The following is a 23,883-nucleotide window of genomic DNA, read 5'->3' as shown; positions in this document are numbered from 1 at the left end:
TCAAGGTGTTTGACTTTATGGTGCCTAACTCAAGCAGCTTTCTTAAAATAGGATTTTGACCTGGTGCATGTGGGTATTTAATGTGTGCAAAGGAAATAGCCGGCCTTATTCTACAAGACTCTCGTACTTGAGGATTCAAAACTTTATAGAGGCCCCTTCTCGAACCTGGTGTCCTGCAGATGTTTTGAACTGCAACTCCCTGACAGCACGCTCATGAAACGATGGGAATTGTAGGACACCAGGTGCAGAGAGAAGTTGCTTTAGAGCAGTGTTTCCCAAAGTTGGGACTCTGGCTGTTTTTTTGGACTACAACTCCCATCATCCCTACCTAGCAGGACCAGCAGTCAGGGCTGATGGGAATTGTAGTCCAAAAACAGTTGGAGACCCAAGTTTGGGAAACACTGCTTTAGAGATTCATCACGATCATCCCTACACGATTCTTTTTCCTTGCCCCATCCCCATTGCTCAGGACCCACCTTCCCACCGAAGTCAAAGGGAGACTTTACCACCAAATTTGGTTTTGGTATCTTGGTAACTTTTTTTTATTTTGTCACTATTTATGGCAGCATAAATAATAAGCGAGTGAGAGAACACTGAAATGGAGCAGGGTAGGGTCAGCGTTAGGCACAGAACACAATGTAAACATTGGTGGCGTGGTGGGGGAAGTTGGGGGGTGGGTGGAGAGAAAGCACACCTGTCTTTTTGGTTGGTGCTTGGCGGTTAAAGCATGTGTGTGGTGGGGGGCACACACACATGAATTAGCACTATGCGGAACCTCTAGCAACTTGGGTCTAGATTTAGGGCGATCGGGATGCAGAAAGAACTCAGCAGGACTTGGGATGCCGGTGCATCCAAGAGGGAACTTTACGGTAGGTGGGCAACGCATTACAACCTAAAGCCTCACCCTTTCGATCGGCTCATTCTACGGCCACAACATCCTTGTGGAAGATTTGCTACATCCAGTCAGCAATGGACAAATTTGGGGTGTTCTCAAGACAGTCTTGGTAGACACATAATTTCTTGCGGCCAACAATCCAAAATGTTCAAATATGACCCCCGGAACTAGATCTACCTTGAGTCTAGCTCTGAGGATCATCTTGGACCAAGTTGCAGGCGTTGGCATTTTCAGAGGCCATATATTTTTTTACCAGTTCTGGCCCCAGAAGTCAAATATGTATGTATGTATGTATGTATGTATGTATGTATGTATGTATGTATGTATGTATGTAAACATACCAATTCTCTATACTGTAGCACTTTCTGAATGTTCTAATTGCCTCAAACTCTCTAAAATCAATCGTAAGGCAGGCCCTAATATATTATCCCTGTATTGCAGACATAATGGCTCACCTATTTTTTATCCTCCTAGGGTCCAGATACACGATAGCTCCTCATCACAGGGTTCCTGCACTCAAGACCACAATGGTGAAGTTATTCCAGGATAGTTGCGCTGGGGGCAAAGAAATTTCAGTAATGGGATCCTCTCTCTTCACCCCCTGCAGGGGAATGTTAGGGGTCAGGATTCCAAAGGGAAAACTACCCTTACCTAATTTCTCAGCAAGGCGATTGTCTTCAGAAGGGAGGGATTGCCCCTAACTAAATACTGAAGCAATCTTATTGCCACTTGGATTTCCCCCCCATCATTCACTTAAACCCACAGTGGCAAGTCCCATTTTCATTAACGACTAGCAAGGAAGTGAAATGCTTTCGGCTCACTCCATTGGCAGGAGGCTCTACCTGTAATGCCAGATTCAGGATAGAGCAGGCACCCCCAAACTGTGGCCCTCCAGATGTTTTGGCCTACAACTCCCATGATCCCTAGCTAACAGGACCAGTGGTCAGGGAACATGGGAATTGTAGTCCAAAACATCTGGAGGGCCGAAGTTCGGGGGTGCCTGTTCTAGAGTATCCGTCTCCAGGACCCAGTTCCCTGGGGCTCTTTCTTCAAACCATTGACCAATTTGGAGCAGGTGACTGTGGGAATCCAACATGAACAGCAATAACTGGCAAGGCAGATTGCTAGGTGATGCTAGAGGCTCATTGCATGGGAACTTTTTTTGGGGGGGGGCAGTCTTCTTACCTATAAATCTCAACAGGGGCATAACAGCCAGCACCTTGAATGTCCCAGTTGCTGAGTGACTCACAGAACCCCTTTTGCAGCAAGCACCCATTGGGCAACCTTGCATTTGGGTGGTGCTAGCAGCAATACCCCACCGTCCCCCGGCATATAAAAGTGAGGTTTGGGGACTGGTCCCTCCCTTTCCTGCCTCGCAGCAGTTGCCAATGGTTCGGCTTAGGGCACAGCTTCACTGGCGGCAGCAGAGAACTGAGCTAGCAAATGCATCAGACGATGCTGGTGGGATCCAGCCAGATTGAAGCATCCTGCAGCCTGAGCCTCGGCATCAGTCCACAGCCTTCAAGAATTTCCTCCTTCCTTGCGGTCTCGTGTCACGGCATAGGTTAATAACCACTATCTGACAGCAAGAGCTGTTTGACAGTGGAATGGACCACCTCAGAAGGCGGTGGACTTCATAGGAGGTTCCTGCACAGAGGTTGGGTGACCATCTGCCAGGGATTCTTCAGCTGTGATTCCTGCACTGCAGGGGGTTGGACCCGATGACTCCTGGGAGGTCCCTTCCAGTTCTATGATTCTAGAAGAAAATACGAAGTTCTATAATATGTGAAGGCTTGGGATTAATGGTTAGGAACCAGAGATACGAAGAGCGGGTATCCCTTATAAACTGGTGCCGGCGCCACCTGTTTCGATAGGACAACCAACCAAGGGGTTGATGCATAGAAAAGCCACTGAGCTATGGCTGAAGCAGAGCTGGCCCCACGGTACAAATGATGCCAGTGGCTATGGGGTGGGGTGTGGGGTGGGGAATGGCATTTTTAGGAATACTGAGAAAGCTGTGCATGACCTTAACCCCCAGCATCCGCTGAAGCATTAAAGGGATCCTGAGGGTTTCTGCTCTTTTGCTTGCGCGGCACATTCCCGGGAATTACCCGGGAGAAGGGGATGAATTAATGTCCAGCTCTCCCATGTACCTTCCAGTTTCATGGACCTGGATTCCAGTTTTGTATCCAGTGTGCATTGTCAGTCACACTTTGCATAGGAAAAAAAGGAGAGAGAATATTGATAATACTAATCAATGCCATTGCTTCCTGCAGGGCATGCAGAGTTTCATTTTCAACTGCTCAAGGATGGAATGAAAAACCGGAAGCCCCGTTTGGCTAATCCCGTGACTTGGCGCCACCAGGAAACACATTGATTCTACTTCCTCCAAGGGAAGCTCGGGCTATACATGGCTCCCTTTGCTCGTTTCATGCAGTAGTTTTCTCAGTTAACATCATACAGACAACACGTCTTTCTTTTAGTGCTAGGAAATGGCCACTGAAGGACACAGTTCCAGTTTGCGGGTGAGCTCCCTGGGGGCTGGCCACGGGGGTCTCTGGCTCATATCGTGTGTTAAGTGGATACAGTAAAATTAAAAGAGTGGGTATAAACAAAGAGTTTGTTTAGAAAATGTCCTTTAGAGTTCATTGTTCTTCGGGCTGTTGCGCAAGTTTTTCAGTTCCAGCTGTAGCTGTCGGATTTTGATGTCCTTCTGCGAGAGCTCAGCTTTCAACCGCCGGATCTCATCTTGTTGCCGGAAGAACATTCGGAGAAGCTTGAAGTTGCGGGTGGGGGGAGGAAGAGAGAGAAAGAGTTGGCCTTCGTATTGTGCTGTTGCTTCATTTATATATGAACCCTCCATCATTCTGCCCAGACACTGAGGTCCAGTGCCGAGGGCCTTCTGGCGGTTCCCTCGCTGCGAGAAGCCAAGTTACAGGGAACCAGGCACAGGGCCTTCTTGGTAGTGGCACCCGCCCTGTGGAACACACTCCCATCAGATGTCAAAGAGAAAAAACAACTACCAGACTTTTAGAAGACATCTGAAGGCAGCCCTGTTTAGGGAAGCTTTTAATGTTTAATAGACTATTGTATTTTAATATTTTGCTGGAAGCTGCCCAGAGTGGCTGGGGAATAAATAAATATATTATTATTATTATTATTATTATTATTATTATTATTATTATTACTACTACTACTACTACTGTAATTCAGCCCGTTAAGTAAACGGGCGCTAGAACATCCTGGGGTTCGGATAAGCGCTTGCGCAGCGCTTCTCTAAACCCCGGGACCTGTCCTTGCTGTTGGCGGCAGGGGGACAGGAACGAGGGAGGAGAAAGGGCTGCTTTCTCCTCCTTCGTACCTCTCCCCCAGCCGCCGACAGGAAGGAGACATCCCGGGATCTGTCCTTTCTGTCTGCGGTGAGGGGAGAGGAACGAACGGAGAGAAAGCAGCCCTTTCTCTCCGTTCGTTCCTCTCCCCCCCACCGCCAACAGAAGGCACAGATGCCGGGGTTGCCAGCTCTGTCGGGCGGGGGAAGGGAGAAGCGGAGGACCGATCTGAGGCCCGACAGAGCCGAAGTGTGGCGGTGCGGCGGCATTTCGCCGCCTGTCTCCCCCAAGCCAAGGGGAAGGCAGGCGGCAAAAAGCCCGTGGCTGTGCGGGGGCTTTCGCACTGCCGCGCTTTGGCTGCGTCCCCTGGAGCCGAAGTCTGGCGGTGTGAAAGCGAAAAGCCCCCGCACCGCTGCACTTCGGCTCTGGGGGACGGAGCCGAAGTGCGGCAGTGTGGGGGCTGCTTCCCCCCTGCCGCCAACGGTCAGTCCAGCTGGGAGCGGCGGTTGGCGGCCACAGGGAAACGGTAGGTAGAGGGGGAGCGCGTGCGCGAGTGTGCGTTCCAAGTCTCTGCGTCCAATCCTTGTGTCCGTGGGGCACATGCACAGTAGCGCAAACCCAGGGACACAGGGAATACTGGATGCAGAAACACTTGCACTTTATTATATAGGATTATTATTATTATTCCACCATTTTATCCAAGCACCTCAAGGTGGTGTACATGGTTCTCCCCCTCCTCATTTAATCCCCACAACAACCCTGTGAGGTAGGCTAGGCTGAGAGGCAGCAATTGGCCCAAGGTCACCTAGCGAGCTTCCTGGCCGAGTTGGAATTTGAACCCTGTTTTTCTGACACACTGACCAAAATTGACTCTCGAAAAATTATGGTACTTTGGTACAGCTGGCAAGTATTTGTGGGGGCCATGTACAAAAAAAAGCCCTGCTTGATCAGACGAAGGGCTCCTATTGTTCAGCATCCTTTTCCCATAGTTGCCAGCTAGATTCATATGGGAAGCCTGGAAGCAGGACATGAATGCAACAGTACTTTCCTACTTATGACCTGCAGAATCAAACACATCCTGCCTCTGATAAGAGGAGTAAATAGCCACCATGACTAGTAGTTGTTGATAGATATGTCCTCCGTGAATTTATCGCTTTTAAAGCTGGTCCTCCTGTGGTAGCAAATTCCACAGGTTCAACTGTGGTGTGTATGTAAGTATTTCTGTTTGTCTGTGCCAAATCCTACCAACATTCAGCTTGTGTGAATGATCACACTGGGTTCTAGTATTATGAGAGAGGGAGAGAAAAGCCTGTTAAAGTGCCCCCCCCAGCTGAGGGAGCCCCAGTACTTCTCTGGCTTGCAAGCAAGCAAGCAAGCTGTGCTCTACCTCTGAGTGAAGCCACCACCATGGTCTGCCCTTCATACTAGTTCTGGGCAACGCATTGATACAACATCGCCCAGGCCTAATGATGACATCTCTCAATCTGGACAGAGGGTAGCTGTTTTCCCCTTACCTCATTCTCTGTTCTGGGGGGCACGTTTTCTAAGAGGTCGATCCCATTCACAACAACACTCTTCTTCTCTCTCATTGGTGCCTTAAAAACTACTTTCGATGCTTTCTTATAGCCTTCCTTTAAAGACATCAATATGGGATCTAAGAAAAAAAAACAAGAGACAAAAAAATGCCTAAATAAAATTAACTGGGCTAGAGAGACACTTTTTTTGGGAAACGAGCAACTAATCTCCACTATTTTAGCTGAATGACCAAACGTTTGTGTTCTGTATTTGGGTCAAAGTGCTTGAACTTTGTGAAGCTGCATTTTACTTCGCAGCTCCTGTGAAACTCCTGCTGAACATCGCACACAATCCAAGAGGTTGCATTGGAGTGGGAGTGAAGCAGCCCATAATCTCAGAGGTGCAATCGAAGCTTCTGCAAATGTCAGGGTTCTCAGGCACCTTTGTTACTCTGCCACTATGCCAGCTTTCCAAAAGAGCCTGCCCTCTGTTGAGCTTTAGTGCCACCAGGACTGCTGGTCTGAAAGTGGTACGGCAGTTTCAACCTCAGGTGTGGCCAGGTGACAAAATGAGTCCTACAGAGATCTGCCTAGCTCTATAAGGCTTTGAACAGGCTGGCTCTTCGGTTAGATTTTCAATTGCTTTAATGATCACATCCCTCATTCTATATTTTAATATGACAGGGAGATGGGACAGATCCAACATTTCAACTGATTTCACTGGCGAGAGAAACAAAAGTGTATTACTTAGTCACAGATCAGTCTTCACCATTTCCAGGTGTTGAAATGGTAAATGCCCAGACTTCAATATTTGGAAATATTAGGGATTTCAAGCAGTGTTAGCCATGTTTTGCTTGAAGTCAAATTTCTGACCACTTTTAAACTTTTTTTAAAAACCTAGGTGGTGTGTGATTTTCCACCAGGTTGCACATCGCAAAATTGCAGAGCTAGTGCATTTACCCCGGTTCGTTCCACTCAGCCATTCATCCGGTGTGAGAGCAGGCTCTGTTCCCGGAGTCATTGGGTAAATATCTTCCTGGTATGTTTCCGACTAGAATGCAGAAGGAAGAGAAACAGCATATTTGAAATAATTAGTACTGTAAAGGACTTCCAGAGCAGTGGTGGTGTTCTGGGATGGATGCCCCCAGACAGGCAGCAAACACAGCAAACTGAGAAACAGTTTCTATCCAAATGCGATTTTGGTTTTAAATGCAGTGTAAGGTAGTCTTTATGGGAGTATATTGTATTTAATTATGGGGTACCAGAGTCTGTGGGGGGCTAATCAGGATGGGATAGCAGACTTGCTGGTTTTGAATGTCTGATGTAGAGTTTTTTCTGTTCCGTTGTTCTGTATGGGACAATGACAATAAAGATAACCTATCTATATCTATCTATGGAGGGCACTAGGAGAAGGGGACGACAGAGGACGAGATGGCTGGGCAGTGTTCTCGAAGCTACGAACATGAGTTTGACCAAACTGCGGGAGGCAGTGGAAGACAGGAGTGCCTGGCGTGCTATGGTCCATGAGGTCACGAAGAGTCGGACACGACTAAACGACTAAACAACAACAACACAGTTGTGTGAACTGGACCCAGGTTCAAAGCCTCTGTTCCACCACACATTCAAAGCACATGGCTCCCCTCAAAGAATCCTGGGAACTATAGTTCCCCCCGTGCCATGCTACAGTTCCCAGCATTCTTCAAACCTGCTTCCTGTGAGGGCCAGATTACTCACCCTCCTTGGCACGATCATGGAGATGGGCTCAATCAGCCCTTTTAACGTGACGAGCTTATAGAACCGGAACACCTCGCAGGCAGAGACATCCAGGCCATGCTTTGGCATCACTCCTGAAAACACAAGGAATAGGAAGAAGTGATGCTTGTTGTCCTGTACATAACAGAGAAAATCAAATCCTTAGAGAGGTTGCAAGGCGGCCCTTTATCGTGGCATCTGAGTGACACAGCAGTTCCGCGTGATTTTCTCTGTTTCTTTTTTATCTCCTCAGAGATCTTCCTGCTGCTCCGCCCCCCCCCCCCCCCGCCTAGACAAAATGCCTGCTCCTTGCACCAACCTCTGTTTCTATAAAGTGTGCCAGCCACTGTCCTTAGCTACTGGCCCTCTGATCCAGTGTCCCGGGAATGTTCATAAACATTCCGTCTCCAGAGGGGAAAGGGCTCGGAGCACAACTGTCACACACAGAGGAAGAGGAAGAGGAAGGTTTGGTTTGGCCTGAGGGGAAGACCTCGCACTGGAACCAAGGGCTGCCAGAACTTTCTTTGGGGTGAGGGAAGGAAGTCAGGGGCTGAGCAGGCCAAGATGTTGAAAAGGCAGGGAGGGCAAGGACTGGGGAGAGCGTCCCAGAGGAAGCAGACCTGCAGGAAGAGGCCGAAGAAAGGGGCAGAGTGGTTAGAGGAGGTGTGGGAGCCTGTGACTGTGCTGGAGGAAAGAGGGCAGAGCAGATGAAATAACATAAGAAGAGGCTGCTGGATCAGGCCAGTAGCCCATCAAGTCCAGCATCCTGTTCTCACAGTGGCCAAATGACCCTAAGAACCTAGGTATCCAGATAGACTGCCTCTAGGTCTGGAGGTTTCACAAGAGCACCAGAAGAGCCTTGCTGGATCGGGCCGATATCCCATCTATTTATTTCATAAAACTTCACACACCGCTTGGTTGCAATAAAACCCTCAAAGCAGTTTACAAAAATAAAAATTCAAGAAACATGTACAACCCTACTTTAAAACACCTGAAAGTTAAAACACAGAAACAGATCAGAGTTGCCTCAGCTTCCTAAGCCTTTGGGCAGACTTGTCTAAACAGGAATGTTTTTAACAGGCGCCAAAAAGAGTACAGCGAAGACGCCTACTTGATCTCAATAGTCCAATATTTGGTTCTCACAGTGGCCAACCAGATGCAGAGCCTGTCTCCAATTGTGGAGGCAGAGCAATAGCCATCATGGCTAGTAGCCACTGACTAGTCCAAGGAAAGACGCGGCCTCCCTTTGAGGCTGTACTGTAGCGCAAATGGCAAGCACCCTTACCGAGGCCTTTTTGTGGAGCCGGAGAACGGAATTCCATGAGGTAAGTGAGGTATGGCTTCTCTGTACTGATTTCATAGTAGCGGATATTCCCATCTCCCTAGGGAGAGAGAGAGAGAGAGAGGTGTGAATCTGTAGGAATTTCGTGAATATTGGAGTGGGAGGAGAGAGCATTGCACAGGTTAGGTCATAGCAGAACCTTCTCCAACCTCGTGCCTTCCAGGTTTCTTGGCCTACAACTCTGATCAGCCAAAAGATAAACAAAGTGGTGGCGGTAGGCGCTGTTGGGAGTTGTAGTACAAAACATCTGGAGGGCCCCAGGTTGGGGAGGTTGTCATAGCAACTCTGACTTGGCCCACCCTTAAAAACATGGATGGCCCTCTGTCAGGGGATTGGACTAGATGACCCTCAGAGTCCCTTCTAATTCTACCGTTCTATGATTCTGTGTGCTGTCTTGTTTTTTTGCTTACAACAAATACCTGTGAGGTATTCTGCCTTTATCCCCATTTTCTAGACTGAAGGCTGAAGGACAGTGGCTTAGCTGGAGCCCCAAATAACACTCTATAATCTACACAGTGCTCAAATTGGGATGGATCCATTTCCAGTCAGCCCAGATTCAGCTACATCTACGGGGAAAAAGGGGGCTGGTCTTAGGTCTGCCGGGAAATGGGAGCATGTGTCCTTCATACATCTGAATGGAAACAAGGCATATTAATTTCATTAAATCTGTTTCTGAGTATGTGCATGCTCAGGATCTCAGCCCTAAAAGACCAAAATTTAGAATAAAAAAGTGTACAGCTGGAAGGGACCCCTATGGTCATCTAGTTCAACCCCCTGCAATGCAGGAATCACAACTAAAGAATCTCTTTAGAAACCACCAGCGAAGGAGAATCCACCATCTTCCGAGGGAGTCCATTCTACTGTCAAACAGCTCTTACCGTCAGAAAGTGCTTCCTAATGTTTAGTTGCAATCTCCTTTCTTGCAATTTTTCTCCATCAGTTCAGGTCCTACCCTCTGGAGCAGCAGCAAACAAGCTTGCTCCATTTTAATATTAGCAAAATAATAGCAGTAATAGTAGGCTAATAATAATTATAATATCTGACAACACTTCAGATATTTGAAGATGGCTGCCAAATCGCCTCTCAATCTTCTCTTTATACAGTCAAACCCCGGTTGTTGAACATAATCCGTTCCGGAAGCCCGTTTGGCTTCCGAAATGTTCGACAACCGAGGCGCGGATTCTGATTGGTTGCAGGAGCTCCCTGCACTCAAGCAGAAGCCACATTGGATGTTTGGCTTCTGAAAAATGTTCAAAACCCAGAGCATTTACTTCCGGGTTTTGGGCATTTGGGAGCTGAAACATTCCAAAATGGAGGCATTCGGGAGCCAAGTTTTGACTGTAGATTAAAATCTGCAGCAACACAAATTGCTTTGGCTAAGCATCTAGATGAACTGATGAATGCCTTTTTAAAAACTACTTTGAGGGAAATGGTTTGTTTGTTTTTTTTTTGGTTCCAAGGGAGTGACTACGAAGTGACTCCAGATATACGTTGGTTCATAGTGGCAAGATACAGAAACTTTGGGATTCTGTCGCCAAAGCCCACTCCCCCATGCCATAAGCATTTTGTGCCCACTCACCTTGCCAGCCAAGTACAGCATGTGGGTATCAGCATCGTAGAAAGGGAAGAGGAGTCCAGACAGTCCGTCAATCTCCTCCTCTATTAAGGGCATGGCGAGATCTTCCTGCAGAAATCACATATATTATTGCTGGTTTTTTAAAAATGAAATTAGCTTTCAAACCTGCTGCATTTTAAACATTGACACTAGGAATGTTATTACAAATGTGAAGGAAGGTGTCTTTTTTAAAAAAGCTGTGGCCAGCCTGGTGCCCTCAATATGCTTTTCGACTACAACTTTGGGCCAGTCATTGCCTCTCAGCCTAACCTACCTCCCAGGGTTGTTGTGAGGATAAAATGGGGAGGAGAAATATGTATGCCACCTTGAGAACCTTGGAGGAAAGTTGGGATATAAATAAAATAAAGATTTATTCTCTCAGGGCTTGGTCCCAAAAAGGGATGATTAAAAAACAATATTTTTTAAACTATGTAATTATTTATTATATTTGTTAGTTGCTTTATCTTGCCCATGGCAAATTACAAAGTGACTTACAACCAAAACAAAACAAAAAAACCCCCACATATTGATATATTAAAACCAGGAGAACATTAAAAACATCCCTCTGACATCAAAAAGGCCACAGATAGTTAAAGACCAAAGGCCTGCTTATAGAGGAAAGTTTTTGATTGGCACCTAAAGATATATAATGAGGGTGCCAGGCAAGCCTCCCTGAGGAGAGCATTCCATAAACAGGGAACCACCACTGAAAAGGCCTGTTCTTGCATTACCACCCTCCAGAATAAGTAAATAAATACCATGGTCTGACCTGATCCCAGAGGGCAATCTGCCTCGTGTTCCACCGTGAGACTCCAGTCGTTAGAAGCCGCTTCATGTTTCCTAAAAAGACAACCCGGTTCACGCGGTGGTTCTTACAATTCGCCTCCTGGAAAGACAACCAAGATTTACCCAGCCAGGCAGCTACACTCCTGGCAGCCTCCAGCTCCCCTCTTCAAATCAATCATAGAATTGTAGAGTTGGAAGTCTAGTCCAAAAGTCTAGTCCAACCCCATTAAATGCAGGAATCACAGCTCAAGAATCCCTCCCACAGCTCAAGAAAACCTCCAGTGAATGAGAGCCCACCACTTTCTGTGGGAGTCCATTCTAATGTTGAATGGCTCTTAAAGTCAAAAAGTTCTTCCTGATGTAGGAATCTCATTTTCTGTAATTTGAATTCATTGGTTGGGGTCCTGCAGAAAGCACGCTTGCTCCATCTTCAGATATTTGAAGATGGCTGTCAGATCCTCCCTCCATCTTCTCTTCTCTGGGCTAAACATACCCAATTCCCTCAACCATTCCTCATAAGACTTGGTTTCCAGACCCCTGGTCATCTTTTCAATATTCTTCTTAAACTGTAGTGCCCAGAACTGGACACCGGACTCCAAGCTTGGTCTGACCAAGGCAGGATAGAGCGGTACTACCGTATGATTTCCTTTGATCTGGACACTAGACTTCTGTAGGCAATTGATTAAGGCAGCTTTCCCTGCTGTGCTCCAGATGTTTTGGACCACAATTCCCATCCGTCCCAGCTGAGACAGGTGGGGCTTATGGGAGTTGTAGTCCAAAACATCAGGAGGGCACCAGGTTGGGAAAGGCTGGCTTACCATTCTTTCAAATACGCCACTCAAAAGCCTCACTTCATCATTTCATTTCATTTCATCCAATACAACTTGTGATTAATAAAAGATGAAAGCTAGACGAAAAAACATGGCAGACAGTGAATTCTTTCTGTTCCCTCTGTTGAAATTGTGCTTATCTGAAGTCAAAATTTGCATGTTGACATTTGGGGGTGGGGAATATTCTAACCAAAAGATAAAAGAATTTTCTAAAAAAATTTTTTTTGGGGGAAAGGCTGCTTTCTTAGGAGATAGGCACATGCTTATAAAAGATTGCTTTTGGAAACTTCATTGTCGGAAGAAGGAGCTGTGCATTCTTACCAACAAAACCTATCCAATAAGGACAGGGACCAACTTGCTTTTCTTGCCTTAGGAGAGGAGGCAATTTTTACACCAACGAGGTTGCAATTTAGGTGGAGGTTGCTAAACATACAAGACATGAATTAATTGTAATTGGTAATTTCTGGGCTTAAAAAACAACTGTTTCTGAGCAGTTTCTTACACCCCTATGCCTTTTCTCTAATCTAAATTGCCCCCCGCCCCTGAAGCTGCTATCCATACTGCAGGCATAATCCCCCCCAAAAAATCTTTATTGACACTTAACATATATACATAATAATCAAAATCACAAATAATGCCCTAACATAAAATATAATACCTGAATTACAACAACTACATATGGTAATTATACGCTTATAAAACCCATTACCCACCCTCTACTTCCCTCCACAGCAATTCGACTTCTTTATATTTCTTTATATCTTTTCCCCTTGCATTCTATAGTAATTTTTTTTTGTTAAATTCTGATTTTTCCTTCTTTTTATTGGTTTTGTTAATGTTTACATTTTTTTATTATAAGCCTATTAGCATGTCGTTTTTAGAACAATATTTTGACATATAATCTTCAAAATACTTCCACTCCGTTCTTAACTTTTGATTTGATTGGTATCTTATCATTGAGGTTAATTTTGCCAATTCTGTATACTCACTTAATTTGCAAATCCACTCTTCCTTTGTTGGTATGTCCTGAGATTTCCATTTAGTGGCAATCACTACCCTGGCAGCTGTTGTTGCATACAAAAAGATTGTTTTTTTTCATATGTGGTATGTCTTTGCCCACCAGCCCTAAGAGATAAACTTTGGGCTTTTTTATCAAGAGGATTTTCAACACTTTCTTAAGTTCCTCATGTATTATTCCCCAAAAATTATTTATTTCCTTGCAACCCCACCACATATGAATTTTCATTCCAGGTTCTTTGTTACATTTCCAACAAAGGTTGGATTTTAATTTATAAATTATGGCCATTTTTACTGGTGTTAAATACCACCTGTAAAACATTTAAACAAAAATTTCCTTTATCGTGTAACAGGCGGTAAAGCGAATATCCTCGTGCCAGAGTTTCTCCCATTGTTCTAAATATATAGTGTGGCCAATGTATTGTGCCCATTTGACCATTGTTTCTTTTACCTCTTCATCCATCAAATCATAGTCCAATAATAGAATGTAAATTTTCGATAATAATTTCCTATTGTTTTGTAATATAATGGTGCTAAATAGCGATTGTTCTTTAGCGAAACCTTTTCTTTGGTCTGCATTAAACATACTTTTTAATTGTATATATTACCAATTATCCACCCCATATTGTTTTAATTCTTCATATGTTTTTAATTTTAACTTTCCTTGGTCTTCTTCCAATATTTATCTATATGTTGCCCAGTGGGATTCATATTGAGTTTTTTAACTGCATGAGATCCATAAAGGGATTTGTGGCTCTAATAGCTGTTTATATTTATTCCAAACTTTAAAGAATGAATTTCTGTGTATATGATTTTTGAAACTGTTATGTACCTTTACCTTCTCGTACGCTAGGTAGGCTTGCCATCCATACCTATTTTCGAAACTTTCTAGATTTAAAATACTAGTGTTTTCCAAGATAATCCATTCTTTTAGCCACACCAGACATCCTGCTTCATAGTATAATTTTAAATTTGGTAATGCCAGTCCTCCTCTCTCCCTTTTACCTGTTAAAAGTTGTTAAAAGCTATCTGTTATCTGTTAAAAGCTGAGCAAGGCTGGGCGAAAACTACTGCAGAGCAATAAATGCAATATATGAAAACCAGCAGGGCTGTTTAGTAATACCGGTAAATGGCGAAAAGACGGATCCTTTAAATATAGAGAAAGGCAAGAATGTCTGCTTTCACCACTACTTTTTATACTAACTTTGGAAATCTTGATTTCAGAAATAAGGAAAGAAAAAGAGATAAAGGGAAGGGTGTTTTTAAAATTAGAGCTTTTGTGGACGATATTATATTAACAACTGAGGAGCCAGAAACCAGGGATAATGAATGATTTCAGGAAAGTAGTGGGATTCAAGAGAAATATGTCAAAAACAAAACTTATGGTAAAAACATGCAGGAATTAGAAAAGAGTGAATTACAGGAGAAATTAGGTTTGGAAATTGTTACAAAAGCTAAATATTTAGGTATAGAATTGACGATGAACCGATCCAGATAGCTTGATATCCTATCTTCTGAAAGACAACTATAGCTGTATATGGTTCTCTAATATTTCCAACAAACTCAGACAACTAGGCTTCTCAGTGGATTCCCTCTTGACATATGAGGACTCATATATCTTTACTCTTATTAAGCAGAGACTGCTTGATATTGAACTCCAGAAACTTCATCCTGCCCAACCTCTAGTATGCTCGCCTGCCTTCTTGGGGCTGCCGCCACACCAAGGATTGATACCTAATTATATATATGACCTGGTGTCTCCTTTTTATCGCAGAGTATTTATGTTGGCCCGCCTAAATGCTTTTCCATCCTCTGTGCTATCCGGAAGACTCAAAGGCATCCCCTACTGGAATAGATTATGCCCTTGTGGCCAGAAAGAGGTAGACTCTATGGCTCACATGATTCTGGACTGTCCCCTTTCTAATTTTTTTGATTTTGGCCCCCTCTTATCCTTTATGAGACCTGGAACCCTCCCCAACAAGGAAACAGTGGTCCAGCTCTTGCTGAGGGATGACTTCCCCGAAATTACTAGAATTATGGCCCACTACTTGTCCAGAATTTATGTAATTAAAATCAATACACCTAGCCTTCAACAATGATAGCTGAGGATCCCTTGTGTGCCTCTTCCTCCTCCTGCTCACCATTATTTCTGTATGATGTAGAGTTACTATTTATACTAATGACCTATATGTTTTATATGTTTTGTCTTTGTTTTTATATTTATATATATATGCCAATAAAGGTGTTGAATTGAATTGACGATGAAAAATCTTAATCTATTTGGAAACAATTACCGTATGAAAAAGTCTGGAAGGAAATTAGAAGAGATTTAGAAACCCGGAGTAGATTAAAGGAGAATATCTATAATTAAGATGAATGTTTTACCCAAAATGATATATTGTAAACTGCTCTACTTTGAGGGTTCTTTGTTTGCCATCAAGCGGTGTATAAATTTAAATAAATAAATAAATAAATGCAAACAAATAACAAAAAAGTGTAAGAAGAGCCTGGATGCCTGGATCAGACCAGTAGCCCATCTAGATGTCCAGCTGTGGCCAACCAGATGTCCCAGTACAATGCGAGTCTGCAGTCGGGGCCTCAGCACCGGAGCAACCTCCTAGCAATTGTGTTCAGAGTCATTCTGACTACAGAGGCAGAGCAAAGCCATTGTGGCTAGCAGTAGGCATGGACAGCCTGATCCTCTTTGAATCTGCCTAATTCTCTTTTAAAGTAATCCAGGCTGGTGTCCATCGCTACATCCTCCACCCCCTCCTCCCGGAGTTGGTGTCCTGATAAAAACTGGGCATGTGCACCCCTTCTGTGGCTGATTTTTTAAAAAAACAACAGTCAGGATTTTGGATGATGGCTCTATGCCAACGCCTCTCCCTTTTGACCCTTATAAGAAGCTCCTTGCCTGGAGGACTTTGCCGGAGCGTGGCTCAATGACGCGGAGCTTCTTGTCTTTGCAAGTGGTGGCCAGCAAACTCCCGTCTGTGTTGAAGGACATGCAGAGAATGACATCGGTGTGGCAGTCAATCATCTTCACAGGCTCACCGATGTCCAGGTTCCAGATGAGAACCTAACAAGGTCAGGAACGCAAAACAAAGGTCAGCTTTCCCACCACTGGCTGCAACGTTTTGCATTCATATCCCACCTTTTTCTCCACGGTTCTTCCCCATCTCATTTAGTCCCAACAACAACAACAACAACAACCCTGTGAGGTAGGATAGGCTAAGTTGCAATGACTGGCCCAAGGGCACCCAGCGAGCTTCAAGGCTGAGTGGGGATTTGAACCCTGGTCTCCCAGGTCCTAGCCCAATGTACCACTACACACCACACTGGCTCTCATGCACGAGGGCGTCTTTGCCCAGCTCACCTTATAGTCATAGCCGGCACTGAACAGGATGTTGTTGGTGGTCGGGTGCCACTCAACAAGGCCGACACGCCGGCTGTGCCCGTACAACTCCAGGACAGCCTCCATCATATTGCGCTTCAGTCCTCCTTCTGGAATTTCCCATATCCGAACCTTGAAGGGCAGGAGAGCAAAAGGATGCTGTGAGGAGTATGTCTTTGTCAACTCAGCGGCTTGCCTGGATGAAGTAGGTTCATTATACAGTACACACACACCCAAAATGTTCTATCACAGTAAAGATGGCTTTAAAATGTCTCAGGACCCATGGGCCACACTCACACCATACTTTATTACTATTAATATTGACCAAAAATGGCAAGCATAGTAAGCAAACATAAACGAAGAATGAAAAATGTAAACCAGGCACCCCCAAACTCCGGCCCTCCAGATGTTTTGGCCTACAACTCCCATGATCCCTAGCTAACAGGACCAGTGGTCAGGGATGATGGGAATTGTAGTCCAAAACATCTGGAGGGCTGAAGTTTGGGGATGCCTGATGTAAACCATAAAGCATCACAGCCTTGTTAGAAGCATGGAAACCTAAGAACCTGATAAGTGTTGCCAACACTGTCTGGCAGTGGCTCTCTTATTTATTATTACAGTATTATTATTATTATTATTATTATTATTATTAATTATTAATTATTATTATTACCCAGCCCATCTGGCTGGGTTGCAGCTTCCAGCACATATAAAAACATAATAAAATGTCAAACACTAAAAACTTCCTGATACAGGGCTGCCTTCAAATGTCTTACTCAAGTATCTTCTTGACATCTGATGGGAAGGCATTCTGACATTTCAGACAAGCTCTACGTGGAGATACAATTGGAGATTGAACTGGGGCCCTTCTGCCTCCAAGACAGGGGCTCTGTCGCTGAGCCACCACTGTCCCCTTAACACACACATAAGTATAGGAAGCTGCCTTCCTATATTGGTCCTTCTGGCTCAGGATTGTCTGCTCTCACTGGCAGCAGCACTTGTCCACGATTTTAGGCAGGGGTCTTTGCCAGCTCTACCTGCAGAAGCTGTTGGGGATTGAATCTTGGCAATCGCCCTTCTTCATCGTTTCCACCACACCAGTTTCTGTTGCCAGTATGAAGCTGCATGGAGTTGTTGTCATCTTGCAGATTAAGGACAGAGCTCTAGGTCCTTTAGTACAATGAAGTGTGTGTGTGTGTGTGTGTGTGTGTGTGTGTGTGTGTGTGTGTGTGTATGCCTGAGGTCTTTGGAGGAGAAGCTGCCTGCTGTGGAGGGAATGCACTTCCTTGCAGCTGTATGGCTTCCCAACTGCAGCAGCCACCAGGCTATAAAAAGCACTTTCTGATGAGATGCATGACATCATGGAATGGGAGGGAGGGAGAGTCAGAGCCCCCAGACAGCGGCTGAAGATTAGCATGAAAATGTGAAGCAGTCTTTAACATCTGTCAATGCTGTGGACCTTTTTGCAAGTGCCTCTATGTCCGAGGCAGATGAAGCCTCCACATTTAGGAGTATTATAACTCTGATCCTCAGATACAGGACAAGAAAGATGTGTCTGGCTGGTAACAAGGCAAAGAGTGGCCCCCATGTGGAAGGGAGTTCCAGAAAACATGGCCCACAAAACTTAACACTTAGCGCAAGTGGATAAAAGGTCCCGGGTGAGTGACAACGATATCATATGCGGATATCAAAGCAAGGGAATCACTTATAAAAGCAAGCAAAACTGCTCCAACCAAAAGAGAACAGGATAGACTCAGCCAGAGAGGTGGGCCACACAAAACAAGATACTTTTATCTGTCAAAGGCTGGTGGGATAAAGAGGCATGTTCAGATCCATCGGCCACACATCTCAAACTGGAGATGAGAGCTGGCAATGGCTTTTTAAAGAAATCACCCCCCCACTCTAAAATCCTCTTGCCTGGACAGCTTATCGGCCCCTCAGGAGAAACATATAGGGAAGACACCCCCCCCCCGGTCCTTCAGCCCAAAAGCATCTTCTTTGACTCCTTCATGCAAATATTCCCTTGATGGCTCCACCCTTCCATGAAGCAAGTTTTGTTTTCTGTGCATGGACAGAAGGCTCTGCTGATCCCGTCCTGGCATGCGTCCACCCCATTGAGAGACGGGGGAGGGAGGGTTGTTCCTGCCATAGCAAAGTACCCTGAAGCCCCCTTGTATTGCAGACTGGGCTGGCTGCTAGCCTTGGCCTCTGCCCCTGCCTCCTCCTCCTCCTCCTCCTCCTCTTTCCTTCTCGCTCTCAAGCACTGAAAACCTGCTTTGGCACAAGACACTCCAGCTTGCCTGCTGCACCAGCCACTTGCTCTGAGCCCCACCTTCTTCTCTTTTTTTTTTTTGAACATACTTTTTATTAATTTTACAAAATACAAAAAAGCAAAAAAAAAAGGGTACATACTTAAACCCCTTTTCCACCTCCTTCCTACCCACCCACATGGGTCCTCCCCTGCCACCGAAGTATCCCATGTATGTGAACAGTCAGAGATGGTCCATTTTATGCTTGGGTTTCTGTCCTCCCCCCCCTCCCCTGGCCCCAAAGCCCCCCCCTGCCACCAGGGAGCTCCAGCAAACCAGGGCAGTACGCAGGAGGACATCCATCCAACCATCTATTGTCATACCAAAAAAAAAAAAAAAAGAGAGAAAAATAGAAATAGGAAAAAAGGGGGGAAAAAAAGAAAGGGCGAAAAAAAGAAAAAAGAAAAAACAATACAAAACAAAAAAATTTTTCTTGCATTCATAGTTGTAAAACCATATTTTGTGGGCTTCCCCTCCCCCCCCCTTCCCCGGTTTTCATCCCTTTTTTATCATCTGCAACAGTTTCTTACTTTATAAAAATACACCTTTGCATCTTATACAACTTATAAATCAATTGTTAACATTTTCATCTAATATTCAAATCACTGAGAAATCAAACTCCCATTTTCTCTTCCCGTGCCTAATTTTTTGTTTTTTCTCCCTCTATAAGCCTCCATATTTTCACATTTTCCAAAATCCATTCACTTTTAAAACTATAACTATTCTCAATTTAACCTTACATCCCCGATTGCCGGCTTCCCCCCCCAATCCAGTAAATTCCAAAATCAGCAGACCAGTTATAAACCTGTTAATCCATCCTTAATCACAACATCACTTTCCCTTCACCCCACCCCCTGTTTACAGTCTTTTGTCATCCAGGCCACCATACAGGACCCCTGAATTTCTTCTCTTCTCTGCATATTTTTTCCTTCTTCCCTGTGGGCGTTCTGGAGTTCCAATGATACCAATCGTGCCCCCCTCAAAAGCAGGGCACTCCATCCAACTTTTTGTAGAGTAAAGTCATCATTTTTTTCGTGGTGTGCTTCATTTTGTGTTGAATCATCACAATCCTCATCTTCTTCTTTTCCTTCCCCATCATTGTCATTCTCACATTCATCTTTTTCAGCGTCAAAAGCTTCATCTCCTAAAAAATCATATTCCGCCATCACCTCCTGGAATTTTTCCTGTAACTCTTGCCGTCGTGTCTCCTCTTGACATAACTCTATTCTTGTTTCCCACATTAAGGTCAAAACAGACCGCTGGAACTCAGGGGAACACTTTTTTGTTGACATATTTCAGTCCTGCCAAGGTCAAAACTTGTCACGTGGGGTGGAATATGATCACAGTTTATTTTTCGACTCCATTTTAACAAGCTGGCTGCATTCTTCAAGTCTTATTGACAATAAAGTTCGAACTCACATTTCACAAACACTTAAGCCAAAAAAGAAATTCCACAAAGTCCAGAAATACAAAGTGAAGTAAAATTTGACTTATAAAACCTGACAACTCACTGGGTTGTCTGGGCTGCCGGCTCCCGAGTGGAAAGGTTTTTTTTTCTTAGGCTGTGCCTCTTATTGCAGAGCAGTCATAAACCGCAGTCTCTCTCCCCTTTTCACCCTGCATCAAAGGGGAGATTCTCTTTGATGCCTTTGAGGGATCCTTTGAATTGTAAATCTTCTGTTTATGGCTTCGGGTTTCTATTTACTGTCTCTTTTGTTGCCGTGGGGGGGGGGTGGCTTCCTCTTTTCTCCCCTCTCTCCCAGATCCAAATTGTTTTATAATAATCCAAATCATGAGGTTACTTACAGTCTTTTCCAATCGTTTTATTTTCGGAAGAATCCAGCGCTCTCCGCCTTCGGCTTGAAGCTTCTCCCTGCTAGAATAACGTTGCCGCTCAAAATGGCCCCCGCGACTTCTACCCTCCTCGCTCCGGAGCTCTTATTAGAGCTAGCCGAAGAGTTGGGGAGTCCGGATTGGGTCTGTGCCGAGCAAATTGCCCTCGGGACGCCCTTCCCGAGGTTCTAAGGGGCGCAGCGTCGCTCTCGCTGCCCTCCCCACTCCTAGCAGAGACGGGCCGTCTCGGAGACGAGACAAAGCCCCGCCGATCGACGCTGGCGCTGAACCCGGAAGCCCGAGCCCCACCTTCTTCTCTCTGCTGCAGGGATGCAGGTGACCTTGAGAAGGTTGAGAGGAGACTCCAGAACTGCAGAGGCAGCTCAGATAGGAAGGCAGGCAGAGAGGGAGGGATGGAATGGGATGAGCTGCCCCCACAGAAACCTCGCTTAGAGCTTGGGGTGAGAATTCGGGGTGACAGAGTTACTTCTGAAAGGCGAAGTTGGTGAGAGCTGTATGTCAATGTAGAAATAGTCTATCCTTTCCTAGCGCTGCCTTTCTTTAAAAAAAAGAGAGATGTCACTGGCCGTGTTCAGACTTGTCCACACATCTGCTTGTGCCATGTCTGGAAAGCACTGGTCTTAGTAGTTTTTCTGCTTGCCCCACTCCTTTCCAAGGGAAAACTCCCTCTTTAGCAATAGACTGGAAGAAATGGCAATCTGGGGGAAACCCGAATTGCATTTGTTCCAAATGAGCACTAAAGAGCTGTTTTCACTGGGGGAAAGCAGTGGGAGAAGAGGAAATGTAGACGAGCCCCCACACCGTACATTTAACGCACCGTGATACCGCTTTAAACACCCAAGGAATTCTGGGAGCTGTAGTTTGTTAAAGGGTGCAGCCTCTGGGCCTTTCAAGTTAAGAGAAAAGGCAAGGAAAAAGTGACACCATAGAGATTTATAAAATCATGTATAGCCTAAAGAAAATGGATAGAGAAAAGTTGTTTTCCCTCTCTCATAACTCTAGAACTTGTGGACATCCAATGAAGCTGAATGCGGGAAGATTCAGGACAGGTAAAATAAGTGGGGTGGGTGTGGTTACTGGGTTGTTTTTTTTATTTTGATTATATATTTTGTGGTTTTATATTTTGATTTTGCTCTGTGAACCGCCCTGAGACCTCCAGGTATAGGGCGGTATATAAATTCAATAACCAACCAACCAACAACAACGAACAACTACCGGTATGGAACTTGGTCCCATAGGAGGCAGTGATGGCCACCAACCTAGATGGCTTTAAAAGAGAATAAAACAAATTCACGGCAGAGAGGGCTGTCAATGGCTTCTAGCCAGGATGGCTCTGCCTCTGTATGTGGAGGCAGCGATACTTCTGAATACCAATTGCTGGAAACCACAGTGGGGCAGGGTGGTCTTGTGCTCAGGTCCTGCTTGTGGGTTTCCCATTGGAAACAGGATGCTGTGAGAACAGGATGTTGGACTGGATGGGCCTCTGGCCGCATCCTGCAGGCTCTTCTGGTGTTCCAATGTCCAGCTTTTGTTGTGGTGCTGCACATTGAGTGCCCCTCTGCACACAGCAATGTTGCGGAACAGATGGGCGGTCCAGTATAAGTCCACCACTAAAGCATTCTCGTTGCATTGATTACATGTTGCAGAAAACACGTGCAGAAATGCCACCAGCCTGAAGGGTCCCCAATAATCCTTTTGAACCCCCTTCCCATTCTGCTGCTTTCTACTTACCGAGGTGTCTTCAGAGCAGGATGCAATGACGTTTTCAATAAAAGGGTTCCACTTGATGTCAAGCACGTTCCCCTGATGGCCGCACACTTTAGGGTAGTTTGGTTCAATCCGGCCGGTCTGCAAAAACAGAGCAAGAATCACGGGATCAGCAACTTTTCAACAATTCGAGTACAAATGTTTGAAGACCGCCACCTGCCGTTAGCAGGGAGTCATCTGTGACCCAAATAAGGCATTGGAAGTACTCGGCTTAGAAGCATTTATTTTGTCATCGTTACTGGAGTATCATCCAGGCTATGTGCCACAAGTCCTGTGTCTGAACGGGCTCTTTTTCGGTCATTTCCACAAAGTCTGGGTGAGGTTGTTGGGTTAGCTGAGGCACAAATAAGGTCACGGCGAAAGGAGAGGCCGCATTGTGATTTGGAAGAGGTGATCTTCTTGCAAGGATAGGGCTGCTTTGAAGCTGAGTCAATGTCAAGAGCTTCAAAGGTTCGCTGAAGACAGTGGCAATTTCTACTGTGTGCCGGGGATCCTGTTTTGACACTGCTTCACTGGGAGGCTCATTTGATGTGGCTCCCCTTTCATCGCTTCACATCTCACCGCTTCAAAGTTCCCTAGCTCCCCTCGTCCGGGAATGGGCGCCTAGCCCTCTATAAATACACAGAAGTGTAATGTTCTGATGGCAGAGAGCAGACAGGCAGGGAGATGAAACCAGACCAGGTGGGTGGATGGAAGGGGGGATGGATTCTGAATAGTCTCTCCCCTCCTGGCGACACCATATGGCTTCCTGCAATTCTCCTTTTTGAAAAATAATAACAAATAACATCCCTCTAGTGCAGGGATGGGAAAGCCTTGTGGACTTGAGGGCCACATTCCTTACTAGGCAACCTTCCCGGGGGGTGGGGGGGTGGGGACCAGAGGCAAAAGTGGGTGGAGCAACTGATGTCTATGTTATCTTTGTGCCGTAGGCCAGTTTCTAGACATGCTGGTATCCCCTCATCCTTCCAGACACGCAAGGGGAACCCTCAGAAGTCAAGGGCAAATTCCAGCCAGGCAAAAGCACTTGAGGAAAGTGTGACGTGAGGCTGGTGAGGGGCAAGGCCTGCAAAGGGGGGGTGTGGCTTGGGAAAATTCGGAGGGCCAGGTGGAGAGCTCTGGAGGACTGCATTTTGCTTCCTGGCCTGATGTTCCCCAACCTGCTGCTGCACAGTTGCATATTCTCCCCTAAGACAGCTAGACTTTGTTTTATTTACTGCGTTCATATCCCACCTTTTTCTCCAAGGCGTTTAAAGGTGGCTTCTCCTCATTTCATCCCCACAACAACCCTGTAAGGTAGGCTAGGCTGAGAGATGGTAATGGCTATTCCCCAAGGGCTCCAGGGCCAAGTGGGGATTTGAACCCTGGTCTCCAGGGTCCTAGTCCGACACTCTAACCACTACACCACACTGCCTCTCGCAACCACAAAATGGGCTACACCTAGCCAGCAGCAGATCCTCGAGCTCCCTGGAAATGCAGAAT

General features: G+C 45.5%; 1 protein-coding gene across 1 annotated transcript in view; it reads right to left on the bottom strand.

Annotated features, from left to right (window-relative positions):
- Nucleotides 1-2,063: 2,063 nt before the first annotated feature.
- CORO2B (coronin 2B) overlaps nt 2,064-23,883 on the bottom strand; it is an 83,139-nt gene continuing 61,319 nt past the window's right edge. The window contains exons 3-12 of the mRNA XM_035130905.2: nt 22,369-22,485; nt 16,457-16,606; nt 15,995-16,159; nt 11,217-11,333; nt 10,412-10,516; nt 8,776-8,872; nt 7,473-7,585; nt 6,699-6,789; nt 5,739-5,878; nt 2,064-3,671 (exon numbers count right to left, since the gene is read on the bottom strand). Coding sequence (XP_034986796.1) covers nt 3,534-3,671; nt 5,739-5,878; nt 6,699-6,789; nt 7,473-7,585; nt 8,776-8,872; nt 10,412-10,516; nt 11,217-11,333; nt 15,995-16,159; nt 16,457-16,606; nt 22,369-22,485 — 1,233 coding nt within the window. The 3' untranslated portion in view covers nt 2,064-3,533. The remainder of the gene's footprint in view (nt 3,672-5,738; nt 5,879-6,698; nt 6,790-7,472; nt 7,586-8,775; nt 8,873-10,411; nt 10,517-11,216; nt 11,334-15,994; nt 16,160-16,456; nt 16,607-22,368; nt 22,486-23,883) is intronic.

The sequence above is a fragment of the Zootoca vivipara genome, chromosome 14 (genome assembly GCF_963506605.1).
Source record: "Zootoca vivipara chromosome 14, rZooViv1.1, whole genome shotgun sequence".
Lineage (NCBI taxonomy): Eukaryota > Metazoa > Chordata > Lepidosauria > Squamata > Lacertidae > Zootoca > Zootoca vivipara.
Note: the sequence above shows the minus strand (reverse complement) of the source record. Positions and strands in the feature narration are given on the sequence as shown.